The 14,938-nt window shown below is 49.8% G+C and overlaps 1 protein-coding gene across 1 annotated transcript; it reads right to left on the minus strand.

The window, feature by feature from the left end:
* SCN3B (sodium voltage-gated channel beta subunit 3) lies at positions 1–13,382 on the minus strand. Its single transcript, XM_060251011.1, has 5 exons — positions 13,274–13,382; positions 9,983–10,149; positions 6,686–6,917; positions 921–1,059; positions 1–94 (listed from the first exon to the last, which is right to left on the minus strand). Exons 1-5 carry the CDS (start codon positions 13,326–13,328, stop codon positions 31–33), a joined length of 657 nt encoding a protein of 218 aa, XP_060106994.1. The 5' UTR covers positions 13,329–13,382; the 3' UTR covers positions 1–30.
* Positions 13,383–14,938: the final 1,556 nt, after the last annotated feature.

Raw genomic sequence — 14,938 nt, forward strand, 5'->3', positions numbered from 1 at the left:
GTTGCAAACCATACCCTGGGGCTTCACCTGCTACTCCTCCACAGGTACAGCACAGTTTTCCTTGTTTTCTGACGGGATCGCGAGGTAGTCAGTCCTGCAAGGTTAGTCCAAGAAGAAACGTATCAATCCATGCCCTCTTTCAAAAGAGAGAGGGAGAAAGAAAAGACGTAGCTCCATCTAGGGAAGGGATATAGTTCAGTAATATAATTAACATGCAGAGACCCCAAATCAAGAGCAGGCATTCATGGGAGCCATAGTCTGAGATTCAGAGTATACAGCAGGATATAAATCCAATATCCTAGGGGAGGGACGGTGGCTCAGTGGTAGAGCATCTGCTTGGGAAGCAGAAGGTCCCAGGTTCAATCCCTGGCATCTCCAAAAAAGGGTGTGAAAAACCTCTGCTTGAGACCCTGGAGAGCCGCTGCCAGTCTGAGAAGACAATACTGACTCTGATGGACCAAAGGTCTGATTCAGTATAAGGCAGCTTCATATGTTCATATGTTCAATATCCATGGCTATAAAACCCAGCTGCATCTGTTCAATCGCCTTTCCCTTCCCTTCCCCTCCCCACCACAGACACCCTGTGAGGCAGGTGGAGCTGAGAGAGCTCTGACAGAAGCTGCTCTTGAGCAGAACAGCTCTGAAAGAACTTGTGACTGACCCAAGGTCTTTCCAGCAGCTACATACGGCAGAGCGGGGAATCAAACCTGGTTCTCCCGGATAAGAGTCTGCACACTTAACCACTGCACCAAACTGGCTCTCAATGCAAAGGTGCTCTGGATGCACAACGGAGCTTCTGCAGTTGTGAAACACATCTCTGCCGCCCCCCCCCCCCCGGCCTTCTAATGATAACTTCATCCATTTCTGATGGGTCCGCTTATTATGGCCTTTTCTGGAGCAGCTGGGGCTGTTTCACTTACGCATTTTCCTGGGCCGCCTCCTCTGCTTTGGAGACCTTCCTGTAGCAGTAAACCATCTCTATCAGAAGCCACAAGGTGAGGAAGACCAAGAGGATGTACATCATGATTTCCGAGATGACCGATGTGAAGTCTTCTCCAGCTGCGAAGGAGACGAAGAATGAAAGGGATTCTTGAGGCGTCTCTTTCCCTTCCTTTCCCCACAACAGACACTTTGTAAGGGAGGCAGGACTGAGAGAGCTCTGAGAACACTGCGATTGGCCCAAGGTCACCCAGTGGGCTGCATGTAGAGAAGTAGTGGGGAATCAAACCCAGCTCTCCAGATTAGAGTCCACTGTTCTTAACCATGGAAAGGTCAAGGTACCCCTGTGCAAGCACCGGTCGTTTCTGACTCTGGGGTGACGTCGCATTACGACGTTTTCATGGCAGACTTTTTACAGAGTGGTTTGCCTTCCCCAGTCATCTACGCTTTCCCCCAAGCAAGCTGGGGACTTATTTTGAACATATGAAGCTGCCTTATACTGAATCAGACCCTCGGTCCATCAAAGTCAGAATTGTCTACTCAGACTGGCAGCAGCTCTCCAGGGTCTCAAGCTGAGGTTTTTCTCTCCTATTTGCCTGGACCCTTTTAGTTGGAGATGCCGGGGATTGAACCTGGGATCTTCTGCTTCCCAAGCAGATGCTCTACCACTGAGCCACCGCCCCTCCCTTACTGACCTCGGAAGGATGGAAGGCTGAGTCAACCTTGAGCCGGCTACCTGAACTCAGCTTCCGCCAGGGATCGAACTCAGGTTGTGAGCAGAGCTTAGGACTGCAGTACTGCAGCTTTAATACTCTGCACCACGTGGCTCTCTCTTCACCACTCCACCAGCCCTATTAGCAAAACCTGGGATCTAGACTGCCGTGACCTCCTTTACAGGCAGCCCTGCGATTCCCACCCTCCCCCCACCCCCGCCCATGTGACTTTCTATATTTTCCTCCATTGAATTACTGCCATGCAGAAACTGGGTGGCTGAGCTCCGGGGCCCAGATTTGATGCCCTTAGTCAGTTCCGGAGACATTTATATGCCAATCGATTCCCATGGAACAAACTGTGCCGGCGGCAAAGTGCAGGCGCCTTGCGTTCTAGCACCTCAGCACGTGCGGTCCTGATCAGCTGCATGGATTTCTCTGCAGCGAAGCCTCCGGGCTTTGGTCTTCCCGATTGCAATAAAAATAATCAGACACGTCATGACGAAACACTCATTGTAATCAGTCGCTTCCCTGGAGCGTTTGGATAATCAGAGAAAGAGCAATGCTGTGAAGTGACCTGGGTGGAGGGAAGAGGGCGATTTCAGGGAACCCATGAGCACCAAAGGACAGAACTGAGGCTCTGTTCTCCCTTAAAAGGCCTTACAACGCTCCCAATCTTTTGTTTCATTTACACTCCACCAGGGTCGGCCCCAGACTGTCCGGCATTCTAGGCAAGGCTAATGTCTGGCATACACGCCCACACACTCTGCATTGATAATGTCTCCGAGTCACCTGGGGGGTGCCCAGTTTGTCACCCCCCAGAAGGCTGGCGCTCTAGGTAATCACCTAGTTTGCCTAGTGGCAGGGTCAGCCCTGCACCCCGTCTTTCTCCCCAATGGGGACCCAAAGCAGCCAGTTTGGTGTAGCGGTTAAGAGCAGTGAACTCTAATAGGGAGAACTGGGTTTGATTCCCCACTTCTCCACATGCAGCCAGCTGGGTGACCTTGGGCCAGTCACAGTACTCTCAGAGCTCTCTCAGCCCCGCCTTCCTTACAGAGTGTCTGTGGCGGGGAGAGGAAGGGGAGGAGATGGCAAACTGCTCTGAGTGAAGTGTGGGGTGTAAATCCAGCCTCCTCCTCGATCATTCCTCTCATCCTCGCGAAAGCCCTGTGAGGTAGGTTAGGCTGAGAGTGTGTGACTGGCCCAAGGTCACCCAGCGAGCTTCCATGGCAGAGTGGGGATTCAGACCTGGGTCTGACACTCTAACCACTGCACCATACTTCCTCTCTCTCCCATCCCAAGTGCATGCTTAGACCTGCAGCATTGCTCAGATGACCTGCTGCTGAGATTCAAAGCCTCGTGTTTATTCCCCGTCTTGAAACAGGACAGCCTCTCCTTTTGTTCCCTAATTATCTGCACCCCTCCCGCATCTGCAGACCTTCTATAATGTGCTGAAGCCAAAGAGAACAAGCGAGCGCTGCCATGAAATAGAGGCAACTGGGGGAGAGGGGAACCTCAGCAACAGGATGATGCAGGAAAGAAGGGATGCTGATAAAGATACAGCGCATAGGAGGAGCTCTTAACAGGAGGGAGTCGCAGCTCTGCTCTTCTCTCTGGGGAACCGTTGCGGCTCCCGTCAGGCCGCCAGAGAATAGCGTGCTGCCAGATCTGCTCCCCAGATGAGCCTGGGTCTGTTGACACCTTGCAATAAACATCGTGCTAAGAACAACTCTGAGTTAAGAACAACTTAATCCTAAACCCAGGGCTTTTTCTGAGCAGGAACGCAGTTCCGGCTGGCTTGGTGCCAGGGTGTGTGGCCTAATATGCAAATGAATCAATGCATATTTGAAACAATTATGGCATCGGGGTGTGTGGCCTAATATGCAAATGAGTTCCTACTGGGCCTTTTGAAACAATGGTGGCATTAGGGGTGTGGCCTAATACGCAAATGAGTCCCTACTGGGCTTTTTGAAACAATGGTGGCATTGGGGGTGTGGCCTAATATGCAAATGAGTTCCTACTGGGCTTTTTCTACCCCAAAAGCCCTGCCTAAACCCAAACCTTGCTGACCAAAGACCTGTGATACAGGCAGTTGGAGATGGGAACCCCTAAGCACTCCTGAAGGAGGAGAGAGAAAATAAATCCTCTGTAGGAAAATGAACAAAATAAAAAGCAAAAGCCTTATGTTTTTAAACTAAGGGGGATGCTTTGCACTGCATGGAGGGAGAGAAGGCAGGCTGTTTTATGACTACTGTAAGATCCATTTCTTTAGCCTGCCTGGATTTACTAATAAGCTTTTACAGGGAATGGAGGGAAGAAAGACTAGAGCAGGGGTGGCCAAACTTGCCTAACACAAGAGCCGCACAGAATAACCGGCAGATGTTTGAGAGCTGCAAGACATGAATATCAGATGTTGATAAGGGAGGAAGAAAGGATCAGGGCCGGCCCTGCCACTAGGCAAACTAGGTGACTGCCTAGGGTGCTGTCCTTCTGGGGGTGCCAAATTGGGCGCCCCCATGTGACTCGGTGATGTTATCATTGCAGGAGGGGGGGGGGCAGAAGTTAGCCTTGCCTTGAGTGACAGACCGTCTAGCTCTGGCACTGGGATGGAAGGTGAAGGCGGATGGGCAGGCAAACAGATGGGAGGAGGGAAAAGAAAGCAACTTTAAATGCATTCTCCAAGCCATTGGCTGGCTTGGCTTGGAGTAGTGATTAAGAGAGAAAAATGCCTTCCCCAAGCCAGCTGATGGGGTGGGGGTGGGGGCTTGGAGAGCCACATGTAGCTCCCAAGCTGCAGTTTGGCCACCTCTGGACTAGAGGGTGATTCAGAATGGTACTCAAATGCTTGAAGGGCTGCAGGGTCTACTGACAGCAAAACTGTACCTGTGTCAGTTGCTATGTGAATCTTCCTTTGCAGAATCAGTCTGGCATCCTTTACTTAGGCAAAATTGTGCAGCTCACTCATCAATGTTGGAGCGACTCAGTACGCCTGGGCACTTGGGGGCGCCACATCACTCTATAAGTGCTATCTCCTTGAAGGGGATGCCTCTCTTTGCCCCAGCCTGGGAGCTGCCCTCTGACTCTCTTTGCTCTCTGTGCCCCCTTGTTCTCCTCATGCTTCACATGGCACCTCATGGAGTCACACATCTCTACAGGTCTCTCCTATAGAAACGGTGCACTCGTCCTTTCACATACACAGGATGCCAGATTTTCTGACCGCTTGTGCTAGGGAAAATACTCTTTGGATTAGATGTCTCTCTCTCCTTCTGACTGCAACCTGAATGAACCGGTTCAACTTCAATAAAATTAAGTTTCACTTTTTTGGGGGGGTGGGGGGGTTGCATTTGTGTGCATGTGTGCATGCCCATGCCTGGAAGTCACACCGACCTCTGGTGACTCTTACTAGGGCATGGAGTACATTCAGAGAATCAGCTGATACAGCCTGCCTCTGCCTCCCACTCCTGGTATTCCTTGTTGGTTTCCCATCCAAGTACTTGCCAGGGTTGGCGCTGCTGAGCTTCTGAGATCTGACGAGATCAGGCTTGCCTGGGTTATTCAGGTCAGGGCTAAATCTACGTTTTACTTTTGAAATCTACTTCTTGGGAGATTTATTTGCTATGCTCAATATCACACTTCTGTCACCGGGTAAGCTCGGCTATATTAACCGAAATAGTCCAATAATGAAAGTAACTTTTTTGAATTCCTTTTAAGACTTGATAACTAATTTTCCAATCTAAAGCGACCTGGCTTTTCTAAAACTGTCCTCTTTTCAAAGATGGTCTAAATAAACCAACCCGCCCAAAGCTGGCTGTTGGAGATCTGAGTGATATGCCACAGTGTAGGATCACAAAATCATAGAATCAGAGAGTTGGAAGGGACCTCTAGAGTCATCTAGTCCAACCCCCGCACAATGCAGGGAACTCACAAACACCTCCCCCTAAATTCACAGGATCTTCATTGCACAGGATCACAGGAGACATTTGCGTCCCCCAGAGCAAAGGCATTCAGAGTGATGCAAACGCTTCCTGATAGTGAGGCTAGAGACTGCCAAATACAATCAATGGTCCACATAGCAACTGTCTTTGGCTGCCTGAAAAGTCACCCTTAATTTGATTTTAAACACTACATCTCCTGTTTTGCTGTGCTCTCAAACAGGAGATGCAAGAGCAACAGCTGCAGTTTTTCCTTATACATCAAACAATGGATTCCCCCCCCCCCCACACACACAGCTGAATAGGGTCCCAGGATTCTTATCTCACTACAGATGCTCATTTTCTGCCCCCCAAGCATTGCCCCTCTGCTCTACTCAAGCACAATATGCATGGTACCTTTGCATCCTTTACAAGCATTCTTCACAACACCCCTCCCACCTTCTGATTGGATCTCCATTCTTACTCAAATCCAATGAAGGGGGAGCTTTGATTCTTGGAAGCTTATACCAGTGGTGCTCAAACTGTGGCTTGGGAGCCACATGTGGCTCTTTCACAAATATTGTTTGGCTCTTGAAGCCCCCACTGCCCCATTGACTGGCTTAGAGAAGGCATTTGTCTCTTTGAATCATCTCTCCAAGCCAAGCCAGCTGGTGATTTGGAGAACGCATATAAAGTAGCTTTCTTTTCCCTCCTCCCTCCCCCATCTATTTGCCTTCCTCCCTGCCTCCGTCCCTCCCTTCTCTCAAACAGCCGACATTCATGTCTTGCAATCTCAAACATCTGACATATATTCTGTGTGGCTCTTATGTTAAATAAGCTTGGTTATCCCTGGCTTTTACCCTGAAACTCTTGTAGGACTCTTAAGATGCTCCTGAACTCAAATCTAACTCCCTTATACAAAAAAAAAAACAAACAAAAAAAAAAACTTGAACTCCAACTGGAGAAAGGTATTCACTGCCTTATTTGTTTGCAAATGGCTTGGCCATTGACAGAAGACATCAGAGCTAATTCTACAAGTCAGTTCAGAGCTAATTCTGCAAGACAATTCAGAGCTAATTCTACAAGTCAATTCAGAGCTAACACTACAAGTCAGTTCCTCCATACCCTCCTCCACGACTGTGAGATGGATCAGTGTGGAGGTGATGACGGTGTGGTGATGGATGTCGAAGTCAAACGTCCTGTTGACCTTGCAGGTATAGACCCCCGAATCATTCAGGGAGATGTTGTGGATGGAGATGGACACGTCCTGCATGTCTTTGCTCCCGTTCCACATCAGCCGCCCATGGAAGCGGCTCAGTGGTGGTGTCAGTTTTTTCTCATTCTCGAACACATAAATCTGTCAAGGGAAGAACAAGGAAGAATGCCAGTCAGTCCTAGCCCATACCTGAATTACTCGAGGAGCAACAACAACAGTGGATCATTTAAAAATGTTTGCTAGCTTCTTTGTTTGAAAGTCATGTTTTTGAACAGCGCTCATCACACAAAGGATCAACAGGCTCCACAGGGCCTGGATCTCCAATGGTAGCTTGTTCCACCAGGCAGGGGCCAGGACAGAAAAGGCCCTGGCCCTAGTTGAGGCTAAGTGGACATCCTTTGGGCCAGGGACAACCAGTAGATGCTGTTCAGCAGACTGCAGAGCTCTCTGGGGGGCATATAGGGAGAGGCAGTTTCCCAGATATGTTGGTCTTAGACCATTAAGGACTTTAAAGCCCTTTTAGAAGAAGAAAATGAAGAAGATGTTGAGTTTATACCCTGCCCTTCACTCAGAATCTTTGAGTCTCAGAGGAGTTTATAACCTCCTTTACCTCCCCCACCCCACAACAGACACCCTGTGAGGTAGGTGGGGCTGAGAGAGCTCTCACAGAAGCTGCCCTTTCAAGGACAGCTCTGCGAGAGCTATGGCTTACCCAAGTCCATTCCAGGAGCTGCAGGTGGAGGAGTGGGGAATCAAACCCGGTTCTCCCAGATAAGAGTCCACATACTTAACCACTACACCAAACCGGCTCTCATTTCCTACAGTCTGGTCTCATGAACACCCAGGAAGGCAGCTAATAAATGTTTTAAATGAATAAATGCATTTCACATCGAACACACTGGATGTAATCAGAGTATGGATCACGGCGATGTGCTTTTTAGAACTGCTTTGTTTTAATGACATACTTTCACAGTGCTTTAATGGTGAGTTGCCTTGGCAGCCCTCACCTGACCAGGCAGAAAGTCAGTCAGTAAAATTTATTGTGTAAAGCCATTGGCCATTACCAGGGGTGAAATTCTAGCAGGAGCTCCTCTGCATATTAGGCCACACACCCCTGATGTAGCCAATCCTCCAGGAGCTTACAAGGCTCTTTTTTGTAAGCTTTTGGAGCACTGGCTACCCCAGGGGTGTGTGACCTAATATACAAAGGAGCTCCTGCTAGAATTCCACCCCTGGCCATTACAATTACAGGTTAAAAACAGTCTAAAACTCTGAAACTGACACATTCAAATTTTGATTATTTACCATCTTAATTACCTACAGCGTCCCCATAGTTTCATAGTCAAGTTTTAATTGTCCAGTAAATGACATCATTTTACTGTCTACCTGGATACTGCCTTTGCCCTAATTTTGCTGGCAGCTGGAGCAGAAAGTGCTACCTTATAAGAGACCGTAGAGTCAATATCTGACAACAGCAATGTTAACTCATCCGTATCAGATGCCATATACAATTGATCTGTTATTTTGGGCAGAAAGGCAGGATAGAAATCTTCCAAATGAATGAATTCCTTCGGCTCCCATGCTTATGACTTGAGTTACCCAACAAACTGAATTACCCAACATGGGGACTGGATAAACCTATGGAGCAGAGGTCCATCAGTGGCTATTAACCACAAGGTATTGATGGAGCTCTTTGTCTGGGGCAGTGATGCTCGGTATTTTTGGTGCTTGGGGGGGCACAGTGGGGGGGCTTCTAGTGTCCTGGCCCCACTGATGGACCTGATGATGATGAAGAAGAATTGCAGATTTATACCCCACCCTTTCTCTCTCAATCAGAGACTCAGAGCTGCTTACAATCTCCTTTATCTTCTCCCTCCACAACAGACACCCTGTGAGGTGGGTGGGGCTGAGAGGGCTCTCACAGCAGCAGCCCCTTCAAGGACAACCTCTGCCAGAGCTATGGCTAACCCAAGGCCATTCCAGCAGGTGCAAGTGGAGGAGTGGGGAATCAAACCCGGTTCTCCCAGATAAGAGTCCGCACACTTAACCACTACACCAAACTGGCTCTCACAAGGACAGCTCTGCCAGAGCTATGGCTGACCCAAGGCCATTCCAGCAGGTGCAAGCGGAGGAGTGGGGAATCAAACCCGGTTCTCTCAGATAAGAGTCCATGCACTTGACCACTACACCAAACTGGCTCTCATGATGGCACCTGGGAGGGTTTTTTTTGGCTACCTGGTTATTTTGGCCACTGTGTGACACAGAGTGTTGGACAGGATGAGCCATTGGCCTGATCCAACTTGACTTCTCTTATGTTCTTATGACTTCTGTTTGAAACAGTGATGCTCTGTAATCTTGGTGTTTGGGGAGGGGAGGCAACAGTGGGAGGGCTTCTAGTGTCCTAGCCCCACTGATGAACCTCCTGATGGCACCTGGGATATTTTTTTTGGACACTGTGTGACAGAGAGTGTTGGACTGGATGGGCCATTGGCCTGATCCAACATGGCTTCTCTTATGTTCTTATGTGACACAGAGTGTTGGACTGGATGGGTCATTGGCCTGATCCAACATGGCTTCTCTTATGTTCTTATGTGACAGAGAGTGTTGGACTGGATGGGCCATTGGCCTGATCCAACATGGTTTCTCTTATGTTCTTATGTGACAGAGAGTGTTGGACTGGATGGGCCATTGGCCTGATCCAACTTGACTTCTCTTATGTTCTTATGACTTCTGTTTGAAACAGTGATGCTCTGTAATCTTGGTGTTTGGGGAGGGGAGGCAACAGTGGGAGGGCTTCTAGTGTCCTAGCCCCACTGATGAACCTCCTGATGGCACCTGGGATATTTTTTTTTGGACACTGTGTGACAGAGAGTGTTGGACTGGATGGGCCATTGGCCTGATCCAACATGGCTTCTCTTATGTTCTTATGTGACACAGAGTGTTGGACTGGATGGGTCATTGGCCTGACCCAACATGGCTTCTCTTATGTTCTTATGTGACAGAGAGTGTTGGACTGGATGGGCCATTGGCCTGACCCAACATGGCTTCTCTTATGTTCTTATGTGACAGAGAGTGTTGGACTGGATGGGCCATTGGCCTGATCCAACATGGTTTCTCTTATGTTCTTATGTGACAGAGAGTGTTGGACTGGATGGGCCATTGGCCTGACCCAACATGGCTTCTCTTATGTTTTTAAGTTAACTTACGAGGTCATCGGTTTCTTCTCCTTCAGGCCTATAGAACCATTCCACCACAGTATTGGCAGTGACTTCTTCTCTCTTCATGCAAGCGATACACAAGAGCTTCATCTGAGATCCCTGGACCGCCTCAGTCTCGGATGGGACTTCAACGCAGACTGCTGAGCAGACTCCAGCTTGGGGGGGTTGACAGGGCGGGCACCGTGGCACAGAAAGGGTAACAGCCAGTTCGCATGCGTGAACATGTATGTGTGGCGGAGCCGCATTTCCATGTTGGGGGAAAGAAGATGGATCACACACACACACACACGGACAGGGGCAGAGGAACACAGAGAATAATCGGTTATTTAGGTCTCCTCTGTTTCTCATTGGAAACAAATCTTTTTAATTCATGGCCTTCATTGAGAACAGATTAAATACCCGGATTTGCAAAAGCTTCCCACTTCACAGTGATCTCAACCAATAATCTCTCTTTAATAATCTCTTGGCATGGAAAGGACTGGTCATTTTCAGATTGGTGAGACGTTCCTTGCCTGTTCATCAGCACAGGGATCCGAATCTGACTTTTATGGTGCTTCATTCAAATTGGGCTAAAAGTGGAAGGGACAGTTTCCAAATGGAATAATTTAGATGCCAGTGTACCCGTGGCATGGAGCCAGCTGGCCAGACGTTTTCTCAGAAGTTGCTCACCCACACCGACAAATGGGACCTGTTCTCTTAAGAATGAAGGAACAGGTCACCTTTCTATGCAAATCTCTGGGTTCAATTCTGCATTGTGCAAGTGCAAACTTTTTCAAATGCTCTGTACACTCTGGCTTTAGTAATTACATGGTCACTTTTCTTTATATACATGCATATATAATGGATACATGAATCCCCTCAAAAAGCACACAGATCTTCATCTCATTCCTAAAAGTCATTTTCAGGGCTCCACAGAGCTCTTCTTCAGTGTTTTTTCAAGAGATCACTGGAGATTGGAATGTTTGCAACATTATATTATTCTCTCTCTCTCTCCCTCTCCCTCCCTCCCCCCTCTCTACACACACACGGCTTTTTTTTGTAGCAGGAACTCCTTTGCATATTAGGTCACACACCCCTGATGTAACCAATCCTCCTGGAGCTTACAGTACAGTGGGGAGGGGCGGTGGCTCAGTGTTAGAGCATCTGCTTGGGAAGCAGAAGGTCCCAGGTTCAGTCTTCGGCATCTCCAAAAAAGGGTCCAGGCAAATAGGTGTGAAAAACCTCAGCTTGAGACCCTGGAGAGCCACTGCCCATCTGAGAAGACAATACTGACTTTGATGGACCAAGGGTCTGATTCAGTATAAGGCAGCTTCATACGTTCATATGTTCATAGTGGTTGAGAGACACTAATCAGCCCTGTACTAAGACCTCTGTAAGCTCTTGGAGGATTGGGTACATCAGGGGTATGTGGTCTAATATGCAAAGGAGTTTCTGCTACAAAAAAGCCCTGTATCTCTCTCTCTCACACACACACAAACACACCATGGGTATAGGTCTCCATACCAAAGACTGCACGTGTGGTATGCTCCTAAGGTAGCAGTAATGAGTACTGCTCAGAGGGGGAAAAAAACTGTGAAAATTCTGTCTTTCAGATCTGCGGACAAGTGGTTAGAGGGATCTTCCTAAACCCATTTCAACCGACGATTCCACAGTGCCAGTTCCTTCGTGCTGCAATGAACTGTGCCGATTAATCCCCCTGAGATGTGAATTCCAACTATAACATTTATTTATTTGATTTGATTTATATCCCACCCTTCCCGCCGAAGCAGACTCAGGTCAGCTCACAACATAAAACCACAACAAACAGTTAAAAGCAATATGTATTATAAATTACACATTCAATGAAAACAGTCACACCATCAATAATTAAAACAATTTGGTGCTAATTGTTTTAATTATTCTTCAGTTCTGTTCTTCCTGGATGCAAGAGACAGCCCTTTGGCTTTTGCCATATATGGTTAAGGAAGTTCTTGCAAAGGTTCCTAAATATACTGCTGAGACACTCTCAAACAGTGTATGCAATTACGGGAACATGGCTAATACAAAAGGTAAAAAGAAAAAAAAAGAGAAGAGAAGAAAAAAGGACATGACAGCCATTTTTAAAGAAAGCACATTCCAGCTAATGAAAGGATTTTTAGAGGTGGGAAGTGCAAAACTCTGTTAAGTGTCACATGTGAAAAATGCTCCAAGCCCTAAAGAGCACAGAATCTACTGGTATTGGCCAAAGAGCAAAAATGCATTTGTGCGGTTGCTCCAAAATGCCTTCTATTAGGTATACCTACTGAAATCTCATAAATATGCCCCTGTGCAATAAAATACATTCCTTTCCCAGCACTGTCAGCCTCAGCGCCTGAAGTGTTCTGAGATGAGCTCTTCATTAAGCAGGCACGGATTGCGTTGACAACTGAAGATTCCTATAATTTTTTTTTTTTGTTTTCCTGACCCATCTCCTAAAATACAGCCTCGCTTCCCAAATCTGCTGAAGCAGTCTGCAAACTCAAAAAAAAGCAGACACCCCCATGCTTGAAAATAACGTCAAAGCAGAGAGCCCTTAAAAATATTTTACAGGGTTTATTTATTTATTTATTTTTTTTTAAAAAAACCCTATGCAGTTATAACAACCTGTAACTAAAGTGGGAAGAACGCCAGTCAAAATTCCATTGGTTTCAATCATATTTGGAACTCCTGGTGAGAGAGACCGTAGGTAGCATAATATAACGTTGCATATTCAACATTCCATCGGCTTCACTCGGGTGGATCCACAGGTAAGCCTTCGTGCCCCCGCTCCCTTCAACAGCTAACCTGTTTAGCAAACGCCCCCCCACCCCCGCCCACCCCAGCGCGCTGAACTGAAGGGCACACAATGTTCCCTCTAAACTGCAGAGCCTTGCGAGCAAAAATTCTACTTGGCGAGCTACTGGCATTAAAATTGTGAGCTACTGGCCTTAAAGTTGTGAGCTCCTGCACCCGTTATGGTGCTCCGGGGCCATTTTTCCTGAGCTAAGTCAAAAATGTATGAGCTGGAGGCCAAAAAAACAGTGAGCCAGCTCACGCTCGCTCAGCTTACAGGGAACACTGGGCACAACATCTTGCCATGACAACCCTTCACCAGCGCGAACCCAACGATATCACCGGGCAAGTCTTCGAGGTTCAGCTGCAAAATCCCCCTCCCCGCGGCCCTTGTGTATTTCCAGCCTGTCTCCGCTGGAAGAGCGGTGACACCTGAGGCTGCCTCTCGAGACGGAAGCGAAGGGAAGGGAAGGGAAGGGAAGCGCCTACCCCACAAGACCACCAGGAGGGTGGAGGCTCCGGCCACCTTGGTCAGCGCCGCCATTACTCCGAGCGAGGCGGACGAAGCGGGAGGGCTCCGGGCTGCCGGGGCTCCGCGGCCGGCGACGGCGAGGCAGCAACAGGGCTGGAAGCGAGCGGCGGGGAGGCGGAGGAGAGGCGCGCCTTGATCGCCCGGGGCCGCTCAGCGCCTGGCAAGGGTCCCGCGGGAGCGGATTTCAGCACCATGGAGAGCGCCGCCCTCCTTGGACAGCTCCGAGCGGCCAGGCGAGGGGAGGCGAGGCGAGGGGAGGCGAGGCGAGGGGAGGCGAGGCGAGGCGAGGCGAGGGCGCCGTCGGGGCTGGGCAGGGCTGGGCTCCCGCCGCGCTTCCCTCCGCCCTCCACCTCCGCCCAGATGTTCACCGCGGCCGCACCGCTGGCACCGCAGGAGGCGGTGGGCACGGCTGCAGCTCTCCTATCGCCCTCCGGGCCGGGGGGGCATCTGCTGCTCCAGCTTCTACGGGCCCCGGGGGGTGTCGGTCTGTTCTCTGCAGCCCCGGGAGAGCCGAATCAGAGCCACGGGGACCTGTTACTCTCGAGCAGCCCGACGACGGAGGACGGGGAGGTTCCCGGGCGCCCTCTTCGTCCCGCCTCCGCGCACCGGAGGCGCATCTTCAGCGGCGCGAGGATAGAGCTTGCTTTCTCTCCCCTAACGCCGGCAAGACCGAGGCCAGCCTTCTTTACCGGGACCCGGCGGGGGGGGGGGCGGGGGGAGGCAAGACCTCGAGTGAAGCATGCGCAGATCTCTCCCTGCTTTTAAACGGAGTGATGGGCGGCGGGGAGGGGGGGGGGATGGGGTGGTCTTCTCCTAAGCCTGCCACCCGGACACGCCGTGCGCCCAGCCTCCCTCCGGCAGCGCGTCTTCCAAGACGCCAGGCGATTCTACCCACTTCAAAAAAAAAAACCCAACACAGATCGATTCGCAGGCAAATGCCCCCGCTCTTCCACCGAGCACAAGGCAGGAGACTGGGGGAGGAGGAGAGCAGCTGCTTCCCCCCTCCTCTCTCCAGAGCACAAAGCCCCGGCCTGCCTCAATCTCGCGCTGTGTGGCCTGGCTGGCGCTCAATCCAGGAAGGGGAAGGATATTTTTTTTTTTGCCCTGGGCTGATTCTAAAGGTCAGGTTTCCTATTTGGAATTGTGCGAGAGCGTCAGGAGTGGCGGCGGTGAGTGCTGATGAGGCCATAACTCAGGCATTTGGACAGCTCCAAAGGTCACCGTTTGGCACAGTTGGGAGTGCTGAGAAACCCTGTCTTTCCGTGTGCTGAGCCTGGGCTCCGGAGGGTTAGCGGCAGCAGGAGCAAGATGGGCCCTCTCTTGTTCGGAGGGGAGCCTCCATACCCACGACCCAGATCTCCAACCCTGCCAGGCACTCAAAGCCAGAGCTGCGGATTTAGAAAGAAGGGATGCTCAGCGAGTGGGCTTGCAACAACCTCTCTCTGTGTGTCTCTCTCCCTTGTTATTTTTGCTGTCAAGTCACAGCTGACTTATAATGACCGCCTAGGGTTTCCCAAGCAAGGGATGAGCAGAGGTGGTTTCCCTTTGCCTTCCTCTGCACAGTGAGCCTAGACTTCCTTGGTGGTCTCCCAAGACGAACCAGGGCTGATCCTGCTTAGCTT

This window comes from Heteronotia binoei, chromosome 12, assembly GCF_032191835.1.
Source record: "Heteronotia binoei isolate CCM8104 ecotype False Entrance Well chromosome 12, APGP_CSIRO_Hbin_v1, whole genome shotgun sequence".
NCBI lineage: Eukaryota > Metazoa > Chordata > Lepidosauria > Squamata > Gekkonidae > Heteronotia > Heteronotia binoei.

Bases quoted from the DNA above. Each gene is read 5' to 3' on its own strand.
- SCN3B (XM_060251011.1), bottom strand. From the start codon at position 13,328: ATGGCGGCGCTGACCAAGGTGGCCGGAGCCTCCACCCTCCTGGTGGTC. The intron at 10,150-13,273 runs GTAGGCGCTTCC...AACCCCCCCAAG, and splicing joins CCTCCTGGTGGTCTTGTGGG to CTGGAGTCTGCTCAGCAGTC. The intron at 1,060-6,685 runs GTATGGAGGAAC...TCTCCTTCGCAG, and splicing joins TCTCACAGTCGTGGAGGAGG to CTGGAGAAGACTTCACATCG.